At 36.6% G+C, this 19,546-nt stretch overlaps 1 protein-coding gene across 1 annotated transcript in view; it reads right to left on the bottom strand.

Moving 5' to 3' along the window:
• Positions 1 to 19,269, bottom strand: part of LOC103977584 (mediator of RNA polymerase II transcription subunit 23) — a 32,867-nt gene extending 13,598 nt beyond the window's left edge. The window contains exons 1-13 of the mRNA XM_009393143.3: positions 18,867 to 19,269; positions 18,726 to 18,769; positions 18,021 to 18,120; positions 17,714 to 17,927; positions 16,936 to 17,615; positions 14,674 to 14,911; positions 13,514 to 13,731; positions 12,366 to 12,579; positions 10,251 to 10,537; positions 8,178 to 8,261; positions 4,582 to 4,676; positions 1,385 to 1,547; positions 1,047 to 1,292 (exon numbers count right to left, since the gene is read on the bottom strand). Coding sequence (XP_009391418.2) covers positions 1,047 to 1,292; positions 1,385 to 1,547; positions 4,582 to 4,676; positions 8,178 to 8,261; positions 10,251 to 10,537; positions 12,366 to 12,579; positions 13,514 to 13,731; positions 14,674 to 14,911; positions 16,936 to 17,615; positions 17,714 to 17,927; positions 18,021 to 18,120; positions 18,726 to 18,769; positions 18,867 to 18,953 — 2,670 coding nt within the window. The 5' untranslated portion in view covers positions 18,954 to 19,269. The remainder of the gene's footprint in view (positions 1 to 1,046; positions 1,293 to 1,384; positions 1,548 to 4,581; positions 4,677 to 8,177; positions 8,262 to 10,250; positions 10,538 to 12,365; positions 12,580 to 13,513; positions 13,732 to 14,673; positions 14,912 to 16,935; positions 17,616 to 17,713; positions 17,928 to 18,020; positions 18,121 to 18,725; positions 18,770 to 18,866) is intronic.
• Positions 19,270 to 19,546: the final 277 nt, after the last annotated feature.

Raw genomic sequence — 19,546 nt, 5'->3', positions numbered from 1 at the left:
TGGAAATTTCCATGTATAAGGCTTTCTCCAGAGACTAGCAAAATTAATTCTTCCCAACAGAAAATTTTAGAACAGATAAAGCTCCTCAAAGAGAAATTCTAGCATCTAAATTTTTATCTCATTTCATCTTGGAGATACTATAGTCATGGTCACTTGCTTAGGTGCCTAAGCAAGATCTGTTGCTCGTCACCTTCAAAATAAGCCCAGCAAAGGGGTAGTTAGAATGGATGTTTTCAACTCTAGAGGGGCCTGGCCACCATCATACCACCAGATTTCCTGCCTGCACCTACCCATGTGCCTCCTAAAATTCCCTTAACCAGGTTAATCTTACCCTAAATACCATTGTGGATAATTTTACTTCATAAATGGATTATGAACAATGCAGAGTGAAAGCTTTTTCACCAAATGTTAAAAATTGTATAACTCCAGTCTTTACTCAAGCACCTAGACATCAAGATTTTGACTTGATTTAAGTATCAAGTTCGTACAACAACTTTTATCTCAATGAATTACATTTTGACTTCATCAAATTATATAGTTTTGTCGCTTACCTTCCCAGATAATCTATCCAGATGTAAAGATATATACCTTGAAGGTGTGATTATCAATAACAAAAGACCATCGTTACTGAAATCGATTTTTCAAGTCATAAAATTGTCTAGTAGCAAATATTTCTTTAACAATATCTGATTATAAGTTATTAAGTGGTAATATGAATAGAAATTTGCTATTTTAGGTACAATAGTGCCTAAGGGACCCAACAAATACTTAACTGGGATCATGGGATCCAATTCTTTTGCCATATTGTTACATTTTGAACCATTGAATGGATCAACTCGAGAACAATTGAATGATAACAGAATTATCAAAAATTGTCATTCCTTATTTCAATTTAACAATATACCAATAGTTCATTAAAAGTCTAAAATATGTAATAAAATTCAATTTAAATACACGCAGATGGCTAATAAAAATCAGAAATGAAACTCAGGCGCACAAAAAAAAACCCAAACAAACAAGGGAAAATTCAAGATGAAATAGCATACCTGTTGCCATGCTTGGATAGTATGTCCCCTTTTGTCCATCCTTCCCATCAAAAATTCTCGAATAGTTGGAGGGAAATACCGTAAAGTCTTCTGGGACCATGTATGTTGACTAGTGGCCATAATCTGTTCGAGCAAGGGCTGAAGGTAAAGCGTGTGTTCAACCTCAGCAACTCCACGTGTCTTAATGGTGATAGCTAAGCTAATTATTGTAATCCTATTAAGTGTCTCAGTGAAATCAGTTGGACCCTGTAAGAACCAGCCTTAATAAGGAAAGATATGGTTTATTAACATTTATCTAAAGATATTAATAGCAGTAAGTTGAACAAAGTTGGTTAAACCTTTATTTCTTTCTTCACCAGAAAAAAATCTCGTATTGAGAGAATCAGATTCATGCATAAATTTTCAGCCAGTCTAAAAAGGCGATGTTCCCCACGCTTTCCCTTTATCATAGAGATTATCTTTGTAACATCATACATCAATGCCTTGCTCTTGCCATGATACCTTAAACAATACACACCAACATGATCACAATACAGTTTCAATAAAAAGTTAGAGGAAGTGACTTATATTGAACCAATGAACAGATGACTATTAAAAATTAAGACTCAAAAGGGCGAATAATGCCGCCAAGCAGAAATCATAAGTCACCATCACCAACATTGTCATCAGCAGCTTATCCAAGAATGTTATTCAATTCGTTATGTAATCCCAGATTAAAAAGGCATCAGCAGAAATTTGAACAGATCCTTGTCATGGGCTAGCAGGCCAAAGTCAATCCTATAAAGTTGAGGCCAAATACCTGGCATAAACAAGTTTACGCACAAGAGGGTCTTGCCATAAAGACAAAGTCTCATTGATAGTTAGGAAGATCAACTTATTAAGTGCAGTTTAAGATCAAGCAACAGACAACCCTCTCAAGTTACCAAATAATTGATAGTTCAAAAGATGTAACCTATTAACTGCAGTTTAAGCTCATGCAAAAGATAAACCTCTTAAATTGCAAATACTTGGAAAGAGTGAACTAAGTGATTGTGAAAATATTGGTAAATTATATAGGCATTCATATATAATGCATAAAGGACTAGAACTCTGTTCCAATCCTTATATATGTAGTCAGTATGCTTTCAAAACTTCACCAATTGTTAGTTTGGTTTGTGCATTTATGATATTAAAATTCTACAATCGATAGTTAGTTTGGATAAATTTCCAATTTCTGCTATGTCACAATGTCCCACGCAGCAGCCCTGGCTTGCAATGGGAATAACAAGAAAAAAGTAGCAAAGTACCTAGCTGAATATCCAGAATAACTGCTTCCAATCATTTTGGTTTATTATATAGTGCTGGTTTATATCTTATTTGACAAACATGAATATATTTATCAACGTCAATTTTTAACTAATTGATATATGTTTATTGATTAGAATTTCTTGAAACTGTTACGTTTTGCAAAAATGTACATGCATGTGTTTGTGTGCTAGTTTAATTAAATCCAATGCAGATGTTCTATATCAGTCGTAAAAAAGATTAGATTTAGCTTCACAGAAATTTAAAGGTTCCAGAACAGCTATCTTTGACACATGGATTTGAAATAGAAAGAACTAAATACTCAGATCAATTTTTTACTCCTTCCACAGAAGAGATACAGTAAAGATAAGACAAAAAGAGGGTGGTAGAATAGTTTTCTGTGTTTTTCCATGTTCACACTGTTCATCTGTCACTTTATCCAAATATTCTAATGTATAATTATCTCATTTAAAACTGCAAAACAAAATAAACCAAATGCTCCAAGGAACATATATCTAATTAACAGAACTCAATACCATCCATATCAATGTGTACAGACCACTATTTACTAGTCTGACGAAGGATTGATACCGGACAGCATAACATGAACTGGTCAATATTCATTCTATCAGGTTTGCCTTTTTGGGTACCGGACTGATTTTGGCAATCTGCGAGAACGGTATGTACCGGTCTGTACTGGTATAACAACACATGGGATGCCAGAACGTACCAATGTTTCGACGAGGAAGAAAAAGAGGGTGAAGAGGAAAGGGCGATGGAGGAACAAAGGAGGAAGGAGAAAGGAAGGGAGAACAAGAAAGAAGTAGAGGAGGAGAAGAAGTGCAACGGCAGCGTACCTGGGAAGAAGCAGCAGCATTGAAACGAAAGCGGCAGCATCACAGTGGCGAAGCTTTTGTAGCATCACAGCAGTGAAGAGGCAACAACAAGGGCTGCGGCATCATACACAAGAAGAGGGTTTGCATCCGTGAGCCCTAATTTGCTTTTTATTTCTTTTTTAACATTGAAATGGACTGGGGCCCACCACTTTTTGATTTTTTTTTTAATATTTTCATTGGACCGCCTGAAACAGAGGTGGTCCGTGTATCGGTCCATGCTCGGACCAGTACATACCGCCCATAAAATGCTCTTTCGGGTGGTAAAACAATCACAGCATTTTATTATTACTCGTATTCAGTGATAGCAGGTGGTGGTATCAATCGTAAACTGCCTAGCACAGTAGTACCAAAGCTGTCTATAAAGGAACCAAGATGGGAATCTGTGCTGTACTGCCCAAAACAGTATGGTTTGGGCAGTACACCCTGGTCCGACCGTGGACCAATACACGGACCACTTCGGGCAGTCTACATTAAAATAATAAAAAAATCAAAAAGTGGTGGGCCCCAATCCATCTCAGCGTTAAAAAAAAAGCACATTAGGGCTCTTCGCACGTACGAAGTCGTGGCACTGCCTCTTCGCCACTGCGATGTTGCAACGGTGTCGTCTCTTGGCCGCTTCGCCGCTGCAGCGACGCTACCTCTTCGCTGATTTGCCACTGTGATGCTGCAGTGGCACTGCCTCTTCATCGCTTCGCTACTACGATGCTGCAGCAACACTGCCTCTTCGCCGCTTCGTCATTGCAATACTACAATGGCACCACCTCTTCGTCGCTGTGATGCTACAGTCTCCCTTCAACACCGTCACTGCTTCCCAGGTATTGCTGCACTTTTTCTCCTCCTTTTCTTTCTTCTTCTTCTTCCTTCTTCCTTTCTCCTTCTTCCTTGTCTGTTCCTCCACCAGACCTTCCTCTTCAACCTCTTTTTCTTCCTCGTCAAAACATCGATACACACCAGCGTACCATGTGTTGGTACACCGGTACGGAGCAGCATGTGTCATGCAGCCGGCTGACCAACACTCTAGCTCGGACCGGTAAGTCAAACCTTGCTCATACTCATGACAATTGTTCCCATCTTCGGGAACCCATCTGATCGAGTAGTACTTAATATAATAAAGTATAAGATTACATCTTGAGGCAAGATAAATGTATAGTATCCCGGTATATGCCAGTCATCACACATGACTTAAGATAATGTCAGTTCATGCTATTAAATTACTTGTTAATGTCCACTCAACAATGTGTGCAAATGATTCATACTAAATAGTAAATAATAATTGAGTTGTTGCAGTAAGACGTAATATACTAAAATTAGCATTGGTAGTAGACTGTTTTATACAAATGAGGCAGTTGTAGCACCTGTATAGAGGAAGTAGTCTGTAGTTTAATATCTCCAGGAGCAATAAAGACACACCATTCTTGCTTAAAATAGATGGAGATCGTTGTGTCAAAGTCTATAGATAAAAGAACAAACACAGAAGTTACATAAAAATGGAGGAATTACTATGTCATGTGGTATGGTAAAAACTTACAGTGGATTTATCAAGGAACTAATATAGATCGAACAGGAATTCCAGAATATTTTTATAAATCAAACAAGAAAGATGACTCAAATTTGCAAAATTTCTAATAAAAGCTTTAAATAAAATTTCAAACACTTCAAAAGCAACTAAGAACTAGTTTTCAGATCCAGGAAGTGAGATTAAGTTGATCTATTTGTTTCAACCAAGAAGGCCTCGGGAAAGTGTCAACAATGGTAGATAATCAATTAAGTTGTGAAAATTATCACCACATTCTTATCATTAGATTTGAACAAAAAATGACTCCCTAGTTTCATATATGCTAAAATTATGGTACTCAATTTACAGAACAAGGCAAAAAACAAAGAATTTTTTTTAGTTAAAGAGAAAAATAGTAGTCATTCATCTTCGTTTAAGACAAATCCATATACCATATGTCTATGCTTAGCAAGGATTTTAACCACTCAGGAAATATCCTTATTATGTCATAATTCCATCTTTTAATACAAATGGTGAAACAATATAGCCAAATGAATCACAAATTACACAAAAACCTGCGAACATGCTGAGATTTAAAGCATATAAATTATATAAATTAAATAAATAGACCTATCACAAAATTCAATTTGTAATAAGAACTAAAACAAATTCATCAAGACAGAATAATATTTTAGTAAAGATTACCGATACAGATTTAATAACATTAGCAGTCTCATTTTAAGCAAATAATATACAAGTTCAAATCAAGTTTAAACCCAGTCAGACTTGTTCATACCAATTAGTATTTTATCAGTTTGGTCACAGAATTGATACTCCAACCATGACAAACCAAGTGCAAATCAACCAGGTGCAAACTGGTAAGCATACGTGTATCAAACAGTAAGCCTACAGCCCAGTATCCAAAGTCAACCCATCCCTCCTGCCCATTTTCTCACCAACAGCAACCACCTCCTTTTTCTTTACTCCGGAGTCTCACTCAAATCTCCCTCTCAACCAAATCAAGCTTCAGTCTCAACTAAATAAACTTTCATTCTATAAAATCTAGGTCATATTCTACAAAGCAAGGTAAATTTGAAGCTAAACTTGAAAATTTTTGGTTAATTTTACTCTTGAAGCCTTGATTATAAATCACTTTTTGTGCTTATTAATACTTTTGTTGTTGATTTCATGCTTGAATTCATGCTTATTTCTACAGAAGTAAGATCCATTCTAGTTTAGACCAACGAATGCCTAACCCAGTGTTAAAAATGAGAAAGAAACCACTATCTGCCAGAAAGCCAGAGTGGACCACACTGTATCAACCATGGCTTGACAAATCTGGCAGAAATCTAGCGGAACAGTACATGCCGGTCCACCCGTGACCAGATTGCTCAGTAAACCCTGTGAACCGGGTTTACTACGCAACCAATAACGGTAATGGGCCTGGACCAACCGCCTCTTCTCTCTCACATGTGTTTGTTGTCTGCGCCTGCATCAGGCTTATCTCTCATGCACATCCGCTGCCACCCACTGGCCCCGTATCATCAGTACTCCTCTTCCTCCTTTGCTGCCTCCTTCCTTTTCTTTGATGTCACCTCCTTCTCTTCTTCTCCTCCTCCATCATTGTTTCCTACCCTGCTCTTTTTCAACACCTTCTCTATCTATGCCATAGACCAGTATGGATCCAGTACCCATATGCATCTTACTTTGGAACTGATTACAAACTTGTCCAAGTTTGCCAATTCTGCTTTCAGCATAAGAAGGAAATTTGTAAATTAATCTATTCAGTTTCACTCACACTTAAATGCCATATCTCTCTCAAGGTTGGTAATTATTAAACGGGCAAGCAGTTGCAGAACATTGTAAACGGCGGCAAATAATGGTCAGCCTACTGCTACTACTTCTCAGCTCAATGAATTCTCTCCTACATTGTTCACTCTTGTTTAAACCAGTGAATGACTTTTTCACCCGTACTGGTACAAAATGGGCTGTACATACCAGTCCCAGCATAAACCAGTATGCGTACCGACCCATTTCGAACCATCCGGTCCAACCCATTAAAAAGGTAAAAAGAACTTAAAAGTTCTCCTACAATTAGGGCTCGCAAATGCTAGACCTCTCTCCATATCGGCCCATGTCTCACAAGCCCGGAATTGCCATTGCCATCCGACGCTGCATACTACCGACCATTGGTACTCTTCCTCCTCTCCTCCTCCTCCTCCTACACTGCTTCCTCTTCTTTCTCATTCCTTCCTCCTCCACCACGTCCACTTCTTCCTTCCTCTTCCACCACAGCCTCCTGTTCCTCCTCCTCCTTCCTCCACTGTCATCTATTCCTTCCTCTTTTCCTTCTTCTTCTTCGAATCATCAGTACATATCGATGTACCATGTGTCGGTACACACATACCTGACCAGTCCATACCAGTCCACCAAGGACCAATACAGATCCGCTACCCAAAACAGCAATCCTTAGTTTAAACAATCCCTAATCTATAAATTAGATAAATCCCACCAAGCAGTGGCAGGCAGCACTTACACCTTTCCATTCAAATTTCTGCACAGCTCATGTTCTACATTTGCTACAGTATCATTGCCTCTTCCCTGTCTTCAGTTAAGTATCTTTGTGCTTCCTTTGCAATATTTTAACATTTAGTTATAATTTAATTTCAGATAAATTCAAAGTAAATGGTATATAAGTTATCGTATATGCTGTCATAAACAAGTGTAACCGTACCACCAGCATTTCGTTGCTGCTTTTAAAAGATTGGCACAAACACCGCAACAGGAAATTATTAATTTTTTGCTATGTTAACTGATTATTTCATAATCTTTTTGGCAAGTTACAACAAAATTTTCAAAAGTTTTACTGGCAAAACTTAAAAGCAAGGTTCGCTGTACCGTACCGTACCGACGTTTTGACCCGGGCTCGGTACGATATGGTACTGGTGTACTGAGCAATACATCAGGGCATACCGAGCACTGTGATACTGTAGTGGTACCGGGCGATCCGCGTATCGATAACCTGTCAGACCGGTACGTATCGCCCGGTGCAGGCGGTACGCTTCGATACGACAGACCTTGCTTAAAAGTATAAGTTGCACTTCACGTACACCTGGCAGCATATTTTCAATGGAGATATAATTTGTTAACAAAAAGCTATCAGATGTTGCTAAACTAGTCTTTTGCCATGAAGAAAAGAGATACTTATATTATTCACTTTACAAAGATTAGTCATGCAACTTATAGCAAATAATTACTGGATCCAAACTTCAACTTTGAAATAATGTTGCTTATATGCATGTTAATCAGTTTTTTTAAAATTCAAAGAACAGTTAAGAACAGAAGGTAACAAATGGATGTCAGAAACAAGCATAGAAATTTTCAGGGTGACAACAGCACTCCATTTTTAAGTCAAAGATAGATGGCAAATAGACTAGAGAAGACACAAAAGGGTACCGTGAAATGAGGGCGAAATAACGAGTGAGGTGCAATAAGCAACAATCTGACATATGTTTCAACCATGGCAATGCTAGGGATGGCCTACAACAGAATGAAAGATGTCAATAACAATACATAGAAATTAAGTTTTTCAAATATCATAATTAAAAACTATGATAAATCATGGTTTATGCAGAATTAACAATAAAAATGATTCAACGGGATAAAAGCTTTAAAAGTCTTTAAACTATAATTACGAAGAGATTGTCTAACAAGTTAATGAATTATAGCAGCCACATATCAAACAGGACCCAAAATGAAAACTGAAGTATGAACACAAGCAATCTTTTAAATCTTGGATCTTTCATAGAAACCAGGAATTTAAAATTTCACCATTAACAAATGTTACCATTTCTTTTTTCAGCACAAAAGTCTGAGGAGATAGGAACCAAGAGCGACGAGAATAAAAACAAAAAATCATCTTCAAATTTTTACAAATTTCTTTCTTGAGGAAAAGTTAAATTTGGAAAATAATCCCAAGTACCCTAGAGTCAAAACAGCAGGCAGTTGCAGATGTAAATTTCAAAAAAAAAATATTAGAGATTATTTTTCCTTTTATAAAACTAATAGTCTTTCACAGAATCTAGTGTTTAAATATTACTTGCAGAGACAATAAGCACACAAGAAAGACATTCATGATTGAGTTTTCATGGACTGTTGTGGACATTTAAGAGTTTGACAACCATGAATCATTATCTAACTGAAATCTCGTTAACCTTTTCATGCACCTTAATAAATATAGAAGTTAAAGAGTTCACATAATCTTAAATCCTCTTCAACATATGGCTTCAAAGCAGGATTCATTTTCTTAGAATTGCAATATCACACTGCATAGAAACAAGACAATTTGAATTTATTATGAACAGAAAACAAGTCATTCACAAGGAAAAGATTCTAGAAATATATTTCAAAAAGCAACAACTACATATTAGTCAGCAAGTTCAAACTGTCATGCAAGTACAATTAATCATTTCCATATCCATTTTTCAATGCTTATATTTCTAATTAATATTGAATTGAGCTAGAACCCTATCAGAAGGATTTAAAATCCATCATATTACCTCAAAAACAAACCTGGAGACACCAAAACAAAGAGCAGCTCAATTGAATATGATCAATGATGTTAAAAAAATCATAAATAAAAATCATATTATTCATAGACCCTAACATATGCATTGAGTGGAGAAGAAATTAAGCTATTTTATGGACATAGAATAGAACCTGATTTGATCAACAATACATATTTAGATCACGGTCAATCTGTTCAATCATTAATTAAAGCAGTCTAGATTATATTTGTCATGCATAAACATATTTTACACTGGTCTTTTTGTGTCACTTTTGATAAACATACAAATCATATCCAAATCACACGAATTTTAGTTTGAAAATTTTTTTAATGATGCAGATCACAAATGGGGTTAATCTTCAATTTGGAGATTCCACATTCAATTTTGAGGTAAAGGATTGATGTCTTAATCCTTACTATTAGATTTTATCCAAATTCTGCGTACTAGTTATCTGCAAAGTCTAGTTCTAGGAAATGCATTAATAAAAATTTAAAATATCATGTGCATTAATCACAAAACTATTCTTTAGTATGTAAATAGACAGGCTAGTACTGGTTGGAAAGGCTTTACCTAAAATCAGGGTGACTGGATTTTCTTCTCTAAATAATGTGAATCATTTCAAGACTTCAAAGAGTCTAAGTGATGATTCCAAGGTTATAGGTGATAAATGCACTCCATAAGAACCATTTTCAAACAAGGTTTTTGTTTTTCTACCTTTCTGACCTAAAACAAGTTATACTTACTGTAGCTTAGTGAAAATTTGATTTGAGAATTCAACTCTAACAAAATAAGGAAAATTGATCTCCATTCCATGTTTAACAAAAAGAACTAGCAATTACTTATTAGTTATTACTTGTTAGTACTACATTACAAATAGAATCCTGCAAATGATCAATAACTATGGGAAGAAATATTACTTCAGAAGAAGATAAGCCAAGCAATATACATCATGTTGTCATACCTGGCCAAGAAATATGGTTTCTTCAAGCTGAAATGCAAGCTTTAGACATAAGTTGATTGACAAACCAGAAAGTAATGTCATTGACAGAGGAAAAGTTTCACGCATCATCATCATCCTATCATTGGACTGTACATTAGGTCCTTGTGAAATATCTGTTACTCCAGCTGATGTAAACCAGCTCATAACTGCTTCACAAGCTGGTTGAGCCATAGTAAATGAGAGAACCCAAAACATGCCCATTGATCGATCATCTAAACTCGTAAAATCCATCATACGATCCCCTGAAACTAAATATTGAGGAAAAAAACTATAAAAGATGTAAACTAAATAAAGTAGAATGAGAACTTATTTTGCATGTCTATATGATGGATTAAAAAATGCTGAAAAATGGTTCATATGTTGCATCGAACCTCCCAGTATTTTCTAATTTTGACAGATGAACTCATTGTTCAGGAAATCAATTAAGAATATCAGGTTATAAGCTGCTTCAATCAATAGAAAAGCATACAAATAGATAGTAAGATTTTTCATTTCGATAACAGATGACATAAAAAAGTTATGTCCATAATAGAATCATGACCAGCTACACAACATTAACATGGTAAATACAACAAAGAGAGCACCAAAGATTTACGCTCTATATCAGTATTAGTAGTAAGGTTTTTTAAATATATAAATTAAATATCTAGCTATATTCATGAAATAACAGATATTTTAAAGAAACAATCTGAGCAAAATTACAAATAATTTATGTCACAGGTTTTTGCTAATTTTTTTTAAAAAAATATTCTACAAAATTGAAAGAATCAATATTAAACACAAGAGTGAGTAAAAACAAGAAAAAAGAAGAGAAGAAGGGAATAAAGGCATCCATAAAATGAAAAACTCAAAAGAATCACAGACAACTGAAGCAAATATAAAAGAACAAAGAGTTGCAATTTTAGCCCAAGAAGCAGGGGCATAATGTCTATTAATAATAAAGGGAGACCATAGAAGAAGCTGAACAGAGCGCAAGGTATGTATTTCAATTTTCAAGAACTTCTTTGGAATCTCTATTTTGGCTGCAAAAAAATCCCAAAAAACTGGACCTTTTCTTTGGGTATTTGACCAGTGACACAAGTTACAGTGCTAAGTGATAACTATTCTGGCCCCAGCAACTAATTTGTGACCCTGAATCATAAGCCATATATTCCCACAAATTCCACCAACCCAATCTCCACAAGTTCAGAACAGCTTAATTTAATACAACTTAAATTAAAATCCTAAAGACAGAAATCCTCAAAATAATGATGAACATTAAAATCGTAAAGACAGAAATCTGTAGTCCAAGGTGGTTAATACACAAATTGAATCATACCTAGATTTAAAAGACTCATTTGACATGTTAAATAAAAATAAGAATGTTACAGCAACCAGACCAAATCCTTTTCTACCTAAATGCAACTAGCAAAAGACAAGTTATTTTCTAATGCATATTTATATGACTCAAACTTTACATGGTTCATGGAGACATGCTTATAGTTCAACATCCATGTCTAAATCATTCCACAAATAGCATAATATTGTGCATTCACACCAACAATTCATATCATCAAACAATTTCAGGCTTTATCTCATACATCCAACAGATTGCCATTCAACTTTTATATAGATTAAACTGCAAATTTTCCAATGTTGCATGAGAGAAGTAACTCAAAAGAATTCTTGAAGTAGCTCGGGCCAGTTGCCTTCTGTACATTGTCTACAAAACCATGAGAGAATAAATATGGCTTAAACCTTCCTTATTAGCACCCTTCTCACAAATATTTGCCAATGACAAAAAATGAAAATTCCTCATTTGACTTCAACCTGTCATAAATGTTTCAGAAATCAAAAATAACTATAGATGAAAGACATCCTGATGATAGGTGTGGTTATGAAAGACAAAAAACTCATTTTATCTTCAAAACGTCACATGTAAAATAGACTTTAGGTGTACATATCATTCTCCAAGTCTTGCATACAGAAGATGAATAATCCTTGGAATAGAAGTACTAGAAAATAAAAGTGAATAACCATCAGTATTAGAAAAAAAAATTAATAAATTCATCCAAGCACACTTCTAAACAGAAGTACCTTTGATTACTTGCTTCCACCATTCATCTATTTGCTTTCCTTTCTGAAGCTGATCATTGTTAAGATATTCCCTAATTGAAGAGTTGAAAGACCAAATACGCAAAGTCTGACTGCTACTAATGAAATCCAAAAGAATTGACTGAGGACTGACATTATTTGGATCAATATTTTTTTCTTCTTTATGAAACGAAATGATCTTTTTTGTAGTTTCCACCTGACAAGAACCAGAAAAATATAAACCTAAAATATCGATGTAAATTAACAATAGCTGTTTTACAAAGATTTGAACGCTCAAGCAACACATAAAATGCTATATCCTACCATCTACATGTGAGCACTTCATTGTCCTTGAACCACACCTTTTTACCAAGACAATGCTGATCATGTGTCAAGGCATTTTGGCATTAACATTTCTAGATGGCCAGTAAAAGGCCAAAAGGCCAAAAATCATGCTGATTAACCTGACATATAATGGAAAAGATCGCTACAAGCCATGGAATAAAGTACTTGTACATGTCATTTCTGCTCCAAAGTAAATATACAACTAATTATAGGCAATAGTTAAAGAAAGCACAGTTAATTCTGTGAATGCCACATCATCCAAGATTTTATTGGTTTGATGTCGAAAGCATGGTTCCATGCGCATAGGCATGACCTTATCTTTTCAACAATATGCCCAAGCAAGTGACTGAATATGAGCTAACATGGGCATACCAAAGGTTGGTTTCATTCAATGAGATGCAGAATTCCAGCAAGCACACTAAAATCTTAACTATAATTGTTGTATTAGAATTTAGAAGTAAAATATTTTTTAGAAAAGCAAAAAAGATAACATAAAAATATAAGGAGAGGTTTGCCGTACCGGACTGTACCGCCCGGTACGGGCGGTACGTACCGGTCCGACAGGGCAGCGGTACGTGGACCGACCCCGTACCGTACCGAGTACTGTAGCACTGTACAGTAATACTGTAGCAGTGTACCGCTCGGTACACCTGGGTGTACCGAGCGGTATACCGTACCGTACCGGTACCGAGCCTGGGTCGAAACGCCGGTACGGTACGGTACAACAAACCTTGAAGGAGACAAGCATTAACTCCTTTCAAGACTTAAAAAATACAGAGAACAACAGACTTATGCACAAAAACCACCTTCTTTGGGTCTGAACTCAATGTAGACATCACAATCTCAATGCGAATAATTTGCGCAAGCAGCCACGTCACATGATTACTGCGAAGAATCTGTTGGTCACCCTTTGTGACTCGAGAGGCAATCTTGTTAATAAAATCAAGAAAATCGATACATCCACTCTTCATAAGAAAGAAGAATATGTCGGCAAATATAAGCCACTCCTGCCAGCACTGTGTTTCTGCCAACGCCAAACAAGAACATGAAAACCACCAAAAAAAGTATGGATAGATATAGCATGTGCAAATAGCATAACTTGATAAAGAGACAGAACAAACTAATGAACTTGTGGCATAAAATATAAGGCACAGAAAGTCCTAACATATAACTAGCAACAAGTATATAAAGACATAAGATGCACAAAATCTAAACCAGATGCAGCATTTTTTATGGAAATACTGAAAAAACTAAATATATCTAGTTATCTACTATTCAAGTTCTACTGTATTTCTTTCATTATTACACATTTACACTCATAAAATTGTGAACTCAATGCAGATAGCCACTCACTTGCCACCATAAAAATTAAATATTAAATGTTCAAACCAGTCAAAAAAAATCCTCAATAATTCAATGTGAGTATAACTGAAATAAAGACAACAATTTGGTCCTCAATTGAAACTGAAATTTCAGCAGCACGGTACCAATCGAGACAATATCATGACATGCACAACAAAGAATTTGAAAAATAAAAAAAAAAATATTTATATGTTAAGTGTGTAAAAGAAAATACAACTATAGAAGCTCCTCATGCTTTAGAAGCTATTAGAGTCATAATCCAATATGCATGTCACCTAATAATATGGTCCACCTTCCTGGTCTGTACCAATGTACCGACCAACTATCAATACAGTACATATCAAACCATACCAACGTACCGATACATGGTACGATGGGACATACTAACAGACCGGTATGAACCACTCATACCGGCCCCTTGTCAGACAAATATGTACTACCCGTACGAATAGTTTGAATAGTATGTTACGGTATGATGAACCTTGCCTGATATATTAAGTTATTGCTAAGTTTTATACCTGGAGAGAAGGAAATCAATTACTTGTTGAATTACTCATGGGTTTGCAAAATAATACAGCAAAATAATACAAGTTGATAGTATTGCCTGAGTTTGTGATCTTCAATAGTTCCATTGTTCTATCAACAACAGCCTCGCAAATCATTTCAGGGGAAAAAACAGCACCAGGGGTTGATGCCTGTGTAGCTTGAGGTTTATAACAAGGGGCAACAAGAAGCACACGTCTCCACCAATCTGGTGATGGTGTTGTTCGAAGAGCATGTCTTAGACACCGCAAAGCACGTTCCCAGTCCAAACTCCCTTTGGGAATAGATGTAGCAAGATCCTGTCAATTGGAGAGATAAGCTGTAAGACAACAGTAAAGTGATATTCTTGTGTCTCAATGCAACAAGATGATGATTTATATTTCCCAATTATATATCTGATCAGCATGATCTATTGGTTAGAGTAATTGCAAATATAATATGGCATTACATACAGCAATAAGGTGTTCTTTAAGTGTTCCACAGAAACAAAAATACTTGGTCCAACTCCAGGCAAAACTCATAGTAAGCAGCACCAGCCACTACATGTTTTACTCAAGTAATTCCTTCCAATTCTTCCAATTTCCCTACTCTCCAAAAGAAAATAATCATAGACCATCAGCACAGTCCCCATCTAAACTATCACTTGTGGCACTGTAAATGTGTCTGGCACCTAATAAAGACATCAAAGTACGCTGTTTGATGGGTGAACAATTCCATATAACCTAAGAAGATGGTTCAACAATCAGATAGACAGTAGTTAACTGACTTCAATAAAATCTATAATACCTTGACTATCTTCTACACTATTTACTTGTAACTACCTTTTTTTATTTTTCCTATCCTTATATAACCTTACCTTTTTCATGTATTAAACATATATCTATAAAAGACATTTCGTTTTATTTTCATCTGTTCAAACATTTATACATAAGCAATGCTTCACTCAAGAAAAGTTTTACAAAATCCACTACTCTTACATATGTAATCTGAGTCAGATTTCCACCTATAGAAATTAACATGTAAGATCAAAATTTGAAGACTTTTGGCAGAGACTATCATCCAATCATATTATCTTTCAAATATTACTGAAACCCTCCAAACAGTAAGCTCCTTTGAGACATCATGAAAACCCTTGATCGACAACCATGAACTCTTGAAACTTTTCAATTTCATCAAATTAATAAAATTGCTAGATCCAGACCATACATCTTAGAATGTTAAAATATTTCCAGAAAACATTCAATTTTATTTCTCAACGACACAAGAAAACAAGGGAAGTATGGTTGCCGGAATCTACGGTCCCTAGATTTGCACATGCAATATTTCGACCTTGTGCGATGTTTGATAACTTGCTCCTCAGGTGGGATGCAATTTGGTAAGTTAACTAAGAGGGTTGTACCTACAAAACAAACCCCACTTCTTCCTAATCCTCTCTCTTCTCCTCCAAACTTTCTGCATCCATATTCCCTATACCCCTATCTTTCTCCCTTCTCAACAATGAACCCAATTCCTACTCTTTTTCTTGACATATTGAGAAGAAGGGTAACTTCACTCTATCAGTATGCATTCCCTATTCATCCAATTTGCAAAAGTCCAAAGAATTAAGATAATGAATTGCGAGTGTAAATCTATTCATAGGAAATCAAATAATTGTAGATGCAACCGTGCAACATATGTTTGCCATTAATTTTTTATTGTGGGCAACAAATCACCCTTGAAATTCAAACTATTTCATCTTTCTTATGTGAAATCCTATCACCTAATTCAACTTTATAGCTTAATACTTCCAACAAGTTAAAAATCAGTTGACAAGATCCTTGAAGTTGTATTTTATGCCTTTATGTATGTGCTCCTCATAAAACTCAATGTCCTAATTCCTACTCCCGACACAGTTGAAATATGCTCTTAGATGCTAACTCATCATACTAAAGAGTATGACATGAAATCCACATAGCATTTTGCCATAACAAATTAAGCATAGGTGTCAAACCTACCAGTCATACTGTCTCACAGAATGTCAGGGTTTTATGATTAGATGGTCTGACATTTTTGGTCTGCTGTTGAATCTTTAAAAACCAGATCTTCAATTTTAATTTAGCACATGGTAAAGAACCTCAATTAGACCAATCACAAGAAAACAAGTAGGCATCAAACAAGATTCATCAATTGTATGAATTCTTCTTTTTCCCATCTCTGATAGGACAACCACAAAGAAAATTGAGATAAAAAAGAGACGTGTTTGCAAGCATAGAGCAGCATGTTATGCTGCAAACAAGATACAAAATGCATGATTTTATACTGAAACAAAAAGCAGATTTCTCACCTCTCCATGCAATGGTTCTCCTAAAACACTAGGATACGTGATGGGAGAATAACGAACATTGGCCAATGATTCACCGGTTATACTTGGATAGGATTGTGACATGAACCTATGAGTGGCAAAGGTAGGGCAGTGAAGATGTTGATCCAACATTTGCATGTGCATGGCAACCATATCTCTTCTCCTGTGAATTTCCAGAATGATGCCAAACATTGCCTCATCATCAGGAATATTGTCCATGAATTGCAAGTTGCTGCGAAGAAGCTCATAAAAGGGAATGCGGCACTTATCTTCATCCACCAACCTCCATATAACATCTAAGCATGTATGCATCCATTCATGCACAGGCCTCTCAGGCTTCCAGACCTTCTTGCCATCACTGTCATCTGATCCCACAGGCTTTTGATCCCAATTAACCAACCAATTCAGCATCTGACTCAAGATCTCTGCATGCGTAATTGGCTTTAGATTGAATTCTAGTCCAGCTAAGATAATCTTGCATGAGAATTGACGGAGAGAACCCATAGCAGTTCCTCTTGTCATCTGACCGGACCTTGTTATACTCTGATGCCCAGAACCAGAGAGTTCGGATGGTTTAACCGGTGAAAGAGTTGCCCCAGCAGATTGATCAGTAGCAGATTGGGCAGGAGAGCTGACCCCATGAATAGTTGCTAATGGAGATGCTGGATTAGAAGCATGGAGGTTCAGAGCAGATGACACGGTAGCGGTAGATGGTGAAAAGTGAAAACATCATAAGATGATGACAACCCAGTAAACACACCTGGTGTCGCTGGAGTACCCTGCGCAAGTGTTGCCTCTGCAGCGGAAACTGCAGAAAGGAGTGAAAGAAGGAATGTATCCCATTTCAGATAGCCTATGCTGCACAAGCTCCGTATCGCAAAAAGAAGAAATTCTGATTGAGGTGCATGACTGCTGCACTGCACAACAAGAGACATAATAACTGTTTCTGTGCCTGTACGCAGTTGCTCCGGATCCTGAAGTGCAATAGTGCAAGCACAGTTAGTTACAAGTCATTGTCAACGAAACAAAATCATTTGCAAAGGTAGCAGAAAGATTCTGATACATACTGGAAATTGACCCTGCAACTGCTCAAAATCCAATATAAACTGTTCATCACGCGGTGGAAGCTCCCCGTGAGGAGCAGTGACCCTCTTCTGTAATTTGTTTCTAACATAGACATAAACCACAAAATCAGCCAAACCAATACAACATCATAACCAGAACCAAAAACACATTAACCACTACGACAGTTAATGAATCTGCTCTATCTTAAGAAAAGCTCAGGCTAGAACGAAAAAAGAAGAAAATATTTGATGAATTACCAAAAGAATTTTGTATACCCTAGAATCTTCCTGCTGAAATTTTAGCACAAAATGGCCATTGCTAGCACCAAACAGCACCAATCACTCATCAAAAAAGTCATAATTTGTATAAAACTAAAGCACTTATACACCCCAACACACGCACAAACAATATTAAAGATCTAGCAAAACCCACTCACCCAATTGCCTATTTTTGACTCCAAACAGCGGTATCACTGACCAAATACGTTAAAAGGAATGTTTGACTCCTAATTCCTCGTACATGAAACATCATTTCACGATATTTTATTTTCGTCGCCATAAAGTACCATAAGCGACCAAGAGTTTAGCTAACTCCTAGTAAAGCCCTAGGCCATATTCGATATCCTCATTTCCATTTATTTCAGTGTTGCCTCAAAGACGCTGACCATAAATCGAATCTTTGTAAGAAAGGGTATAATTTCAACTTACGAGGCCTCGGGAGACCGGTCTTCCGATCTCTGCCGGCCGTTCCTCTGCAAACAAAAGGATCCATCAGAAGGAGAGAGCCCATCGATGGACCTAGAAACAAAAAAGACCGAGAGAGTGAGAGTATTTGGTTAGGTAGGTTACGCCTAGATAGAGGTTGAAGAGATCGACGACAGCGACTCGAGCGGGGTGGAGCTGGAGAGGCCTCGAGGATCGATGGTTCGCCTCCATTAACTGGGGTTCAGAGGGGGCTCATCACCAGAAATCCTCCGAACAGCACCCGATCGCATCCATCGCACGGAACAAACCGGAGGTTGCCGTTCTCGCTACGCTTCTTGTTTCGCTCGTTGCATCACCGAGAGCTTTCGCCAGCAGAGACGAAGCGGAGTGGAGGAAGACAAGGTGGGTGCGGAGCGAGGACTCGAGCTTGGGCGGGTCAACAGGTGGAGTAATGGAATGAACCAAGCGCATCAAACGCCCTGGAATCGATTCGACGGATTACATGAAACCCTTGCTTTCGGCTACTACTTTATCGCACGCACTGTTCTACCGGACCAAACTGGCATCGGTGACGATAAGATGTTCCTTGGAATTATATCTGCGTCTCCAAGTTCATGCACTCTCACATCACTCCGAATCATCTCACCGGAACGCATCATACTTTCACATATACATATAAAATTACTTTCAAATGCATAACATCCAAACAAATATTTATTCTCTTCCACATTTCGTTTTTATCTTTCCAAGGTACACAAAGGATTCAATAATTTTTTATATTCTCCTAATTAAAAAATTACTATCAAATCTAATTAATGATATCA

The sequence above is a fragment of the Musa acuminata genome, chromosome BXJ3-3, assembly GCF_036884655.1.
Source record: "Musa acuminata AAA Group cultivar baxijiao chromosome BXJ3-3, Cavendish_Baxijiao_AAA, whole genome shotgun sequence".
NCBI lineage: Eukaryota > Viridiplantae > Streptophyta > Magnoliopsida > Zingiberales > Musaceae > Musa > Musa acuminata.
This window is presented reverse-complemented; position numbering and strand designations above follow the sequence as displayed.